At 41.3% G+C, this 4,978-nt stretch overlaps 1 protein-coding gene across 1 annotated transcript in view; it reads right to left on the reverse strand.

Annotated features, from left to right (window-relative positions):
- Positions 1-3,340, reverse strand: part of IZUMO4 (IZUMO family member 4) — an 11,020-nt gene extending 7,680 nt beyond the window's left edge. The window contains exons 1-2 of the mRNA XM_026654882.2: positions 3,309-3,340; positions 2,090-2,211 (exon numbers count right to left, since the gene is read on the reverse strand). Of these exons, the coding sequence (XP_026510667.2) occupies positions 2,090-2,211; positions 3,309-3,340 (154 nt within the window). The remainder of the gene's footprint in view (positions 1-2,089; positions 2,212-3,308) is intronic.
- Between the last annotated feature and the right edge of the window lie 1,638 nt (positions 3,341-4,978).

Here is a 4,978-nt window from a genome sequence, read left to right on the forward strand (position 1 = left end):
TGCCCAGCTCTGAAGGCAGCACCGCCGCCAGCAGCAGCGCAGAAGTAAGGGTAGCAGTACCACAGCCCCCCCCCTACAATAACCTTGTGACCCCTCCCCTCACAACTCCTTTTTGAGTCAGGACCCCTACAATTACAACACCATGAAATTTCAGATTTAAATAGCTGAAATCATGACATTGACCATTTTAAAAATCCTATGACCGTGAAATTGACCAAAATGGACGTGAATTTGGTAGGGCCCTAATCGTCAGTGAGAGCTCCAGTGGCTCACATATTCCTGGCTATAATTCAACTTCGTTCCTGAATCAATACAGCCGACTCTAGCTGACTTTATTTCCCTTTAGTTATTCTGCCAGCTTTTCAGAGGTAGTCAGAAAGCGCCTCTAGACAACAAGGGAGCACTCAGCTCAGTCTCGGGCCGTCATTTAAACCGATAACGTCTGGAACTCCCGACGTGCCTGTCAACATCGGGACACGAAAAATCTTACTGAATGAAAGTGGGCCTAAGAAATGTGGGTTCTCTCCCCAAAAGTGCAGGCTTTAACCGGAATTCGCAGTGCTACGGACTAGGGTTGCTTCTGTCAGATCATATGGGGAAAAAATATTCTACACTTGCTTTGTATCGTAAATTAGCACCCGATTCCGCAAACATTCATGCATATGCTTAACTTTATGCCTGTGAGTATTCCCATTGACTTCAGGGAGACTACTCGTGTGCTTAGAAGTTGAGTGCATACATGGTGGCAGAATCAGGGCCTCATTCCCCATCCATCCAGATCCTAAGCCAAGTACCTTGCATTTCTGCTACGCTTGTATCCTTGGCCCCTGAAAGAAAGCTGTGTCCTTCTCAGGAACGCTTACAAAGCTAGTGAAACAATGACAATGTTGGCAGAAATTTGCTTTGTTTTGTTTCAATTAATCTGTCGCTTTTAGTGATCCTGTTAGGTGAGAGAACGAAAGTGACCAATATTGTCTTATTGTTTCCTTGCGCTCTCCCATCTGTCTGCCTGTCAGCTCTTAGGGGCAGGGCTATCTTTTCATTCTGTGTTTGTACAGCGCCTAGCACGCTGGGCCCAGGTCCATGAGTGTGGCGTCTATGTGCTACCACACTACAATCATCATAATACAAATAGAACTTCACTGCAGGCTAATATATAATTTACGGTAAATTACAATAATAATTTATTATATCTCCAGTAATCCTGGTATGGCAAATATTTCTGCATTGCCTTGGATCTGTATTAAAGGTGGCCTGCCCAAACTGGGTTTGTGGCTCTTTATGATGAAGATGGGCAGCTTGAAAGTTTTAAACATAAAAAAGGGGGGAAATCCTGCTTCCTCTTAACATTGGAAATGAAAGTTTTGTCATCTTGTTTTCCTAGAAGACTGTACAGATGTCTGGGGGACCAAGCTATGATATCAGAAATCATGCAGAAGTGAAACCTGATTAATTAGGGGGGAAGTGATTTTTATTCAGATGGTTTAAAACTTGTCTTTTGTTGTTGCTAAAACCTATTTAAGGAATCTCTTGAGAAGTAACTGGGGAAAAGGTGCCTTAAAGCTCCCACTACGCATCACCATGAGTCTTCTAGCAAAACCAGAGAAGACCAGATGTAGCATTCCTGATCTTTCCAGGGTGAAAAACCACACTTTAAAAAAAAACGAAAAACACTGTTTGGCTGTCTTTGGACACCATCAATAAAAAATGGCATAAAACCATTTTTTTCATCCGTTAACCCTCACACTGAAATGATCCTCATTTGAGTTATAACACTAATGCTTATATTTGGTCAACAAAAAGACACCCGTGAAATTAAATACAGAACATGGCCCTGATCCCATGAGGTCTGTGGGAGTTTTGTATTTGACACCTCCCAAGATCAAGCCCCAACATCCATTTTTTTCCATTTTAATATATTTTCTCCCATTTATTTTCCATCCAGCTGCTGATAGTCATCACCACGTCCTGACTTAACGGCAAGCTCTGCAATGGAGACCCATTCCACTTCTTCACTAGGCAACAGACATCCCAGATCACCAACCCTTCTGTACGACACATCCCCTTTTTTGCAAGTCAACTAACTTACCTGGTTGGTACGTTTTCCCACTCAACAGGATGTCAAGTTTTTCATACACTTTGGCTGCAATTTCATGCAGCTTATCCAGAGCTGGGAATGGAGAACAGAAGTCAAGGAACGCCTTGAGGTCACTAGAAATATTGAACACTTAGGCACGATCAGTGAAATTTCTGTTCAAAGTGACCGTGGTGCAGGCTACAGAATCTAGGAACATTGTCTAAAAGCTCTTCATCTGAAACCCATTTAAATGCTGCGTTTGGGGCTTATGTGATTTGAACAGCCTTGTGTGAGTTCTCTGCACTGGAATCAGTTTCACTTCAAAACTACAGCAAGTTGGTTTTCAGACAAATCTTTCACTTTTCCAGCACTGTCAATCCCAAGTGTTCAAAAAATCTGGAGTGAGGCACCTAAAAATCATGAGATTTTTTAAAAATAATACATTTGCAGTTTTTTTTTATTTGCCTTATTTTGTGAGCCTTTAGGGTACCTCCGGAACATATTTATACAATCACGAGGGGTAGGAACATACTTTAAAAAAACCACCAAAAGTGAAAGCTGAGATTCTCCCATATTCCTATGACTCCAGGAGCTGACGCTCTGAGCAAAACCAGCAAATATCGTGGCAGCTGGTAATACTGTTTTGATGAACATGGCATTGGCTGAATTAAAGATATCTAAGCCAGTCAGAATGCAAATGAAACGACGAACACAGAGATCATTACAGAAATGGTGATCAGGAATATTTTCATAGAATTACCACCTCTGGCTTAGAAAATATGGGTTTACTTTGCCATGCATTTTTAACATGGCTCATTTTCACCTGGGAGATTATTTAGCAGCAGGAGGCTTTTATCTGGCTGTGGCATCACCGTATTCTATCAATATCATCTCTTATTTTAATTAAGATTCCACAAAATAACCAACCTCTTCTGATTCCAAAGAAATGAAAATGACATTGGAGCGGTCCCTGGGAAGTAACGTTAAAAACTCAATTTAAAATAGAAATGCTCTGAATGCTACAATTCGTCAAGCTCAGAACCGTTTAACAGATTCCAAACTTTTAGTAAACGAGTTTCTCTTTGCAGAGCCAGGTAAAATTTCCACATTCCTGTTGGATCTGTGCTAATGAAGGGCAGGCACAATCAAAGGCTAAGGGGCAAGGTAAAACAGAAACAATCTTTTCTCTCCAGAGATGTTCATCTGCTCCTTGAATTAACTTCCAAGGTACCAGTAGTTGGAATAGGAAAGACTGACACGCATGATGGCAAATGAACTGAATGGGGCCTGGGGAGGAAGGGAAATGAGATTAAAATGACATAAACATACATCAAAAAGTAGAAGTGCAAACCATAGGCCCTGATTGTCTTGTTCATTCTGTGCAGCGGAAGATTACAGCCCCAAGAGTTCTGGGCTCAGATCCTCAAAGGCAGTAGTTATCAACCAGGGGTACGCACACCCCTGGGGGTACACAGAGATCTTCCAGGGGGTACATCAACTCATCTAGTTATTTGCCTAGTTTTACAACAGGCTACTAGCATTAGCCAAACCAGCACAAACTAAAATTTCATGCAGACAATGACTTGTTTATACTGCTCTATGGACCATACATTGGATATAAGTACAATAGTTATATTCCAATTGATTTATTTTGTAATTATATGGCAAAAATGAGAACATAATCAATTTCTCAATAATAGTGTCCTGTGACGCTTTTGTATTTTTATGTCTGATTTTGTAAGCAAGTAGTGTTTAAGTGAGGTGAAACTTGGGGGTACGCAAGACAAATGAGACTCCTGAAAGGGGTACAGTAGTCTGGAAAGGCTGAGAGCCACTGTTCAAAGGTATGTAGACTTCTAACTTCCATTACATCAACAGAAGCTAGGAACCTAAATACCTCTGAGGATCTGAGCCATGGAGCTTACATTTCTCAGTGCATAGATAGACTGGGACTGTACCCTGCGTTTTCCTTATCATAGCTTCATGTGATGGCTACTCATCCTACCCTTCCACACACCTTGAATAACATAGATTATCTCCAAATAGCATAAATTCCTGCTAGATCTCACTAGTTTGGAGTACATTTTAAGGTCAGGATTTGTAAGTATTCCAGTCATGTAAGAAGGGGTTTTGTCACGTTTCAATGAGACATTTAAAATCCCAGTTGGTTTGTTTAAAAATCTCCTTCATTTAAAGTCCCAGCAGCAGAACTTCGGAAGTTCACATCCCATGTAAAATGTTGACGTGGTTTTGCACAACCTCAATTGTCAGTTCAGTTTTGGGGTTTTCGTTTTTTATTTCTTCCTAAGGGACAGATACTGATCTTTTCCCATCCAGGATCTTTCAAAAGGGACAAGTTCTTTTTTAGAAAGTGTGGCCTATTGAGTAGATTGTGGTGCCAACTAATGGCCCACAGGCCATGCACGGCCCACCAGAGCATTTCATAAGGCCCGCAGCCTGCTTCAACACAATACGCTAATGGCTAATTCATTAGTGTTTTGTCATCATTTAGTTTATACAAATGTGTAAATAGACAATACTGTACATAGAAACAATCTATCTAAATACATACGAAACAAGCTGAACTTAACATATAAGTCAATACAGATGACTTTAAATCTTATTAATACACCTCTACCCCGATATAACACTGTCCTCGAGAGCCAAAAAAATCTTACTGCGTTATAGGTGAAACCGCGTTATATCGAACTTGCTTTGATCCGCTGGAGTGCGCAGCCCCGCCCCCCCAGAGCGCAGCTTTACCGCATTATATCCAAATTTGTGTTATATCGGGTCGCGTTATATCGGGGTAGAGGTGTATATGTAGAATCTGTTTGACCCACCCAAGGCTGTGCTTAGGTTCATGTGGCCCTCCTGTGTAATAAGGCTGGGCATCACTGG

Source organism: Terrapene carolina, unplaced genomic scaffold (assembly GCF_002925995.2).
Source record: "Terrapene carolina triunguis isolate 2854851 unplaced genomic scaffold, T_m_triunguis-2.0 Scaffold194, whole genome shotgun sequence".
NCBI classification, from domain to species: Eukaryota; Metazoa; Chordata; order Testudines; family Emydidae; genus Terrapene; species Terrapene triunguis.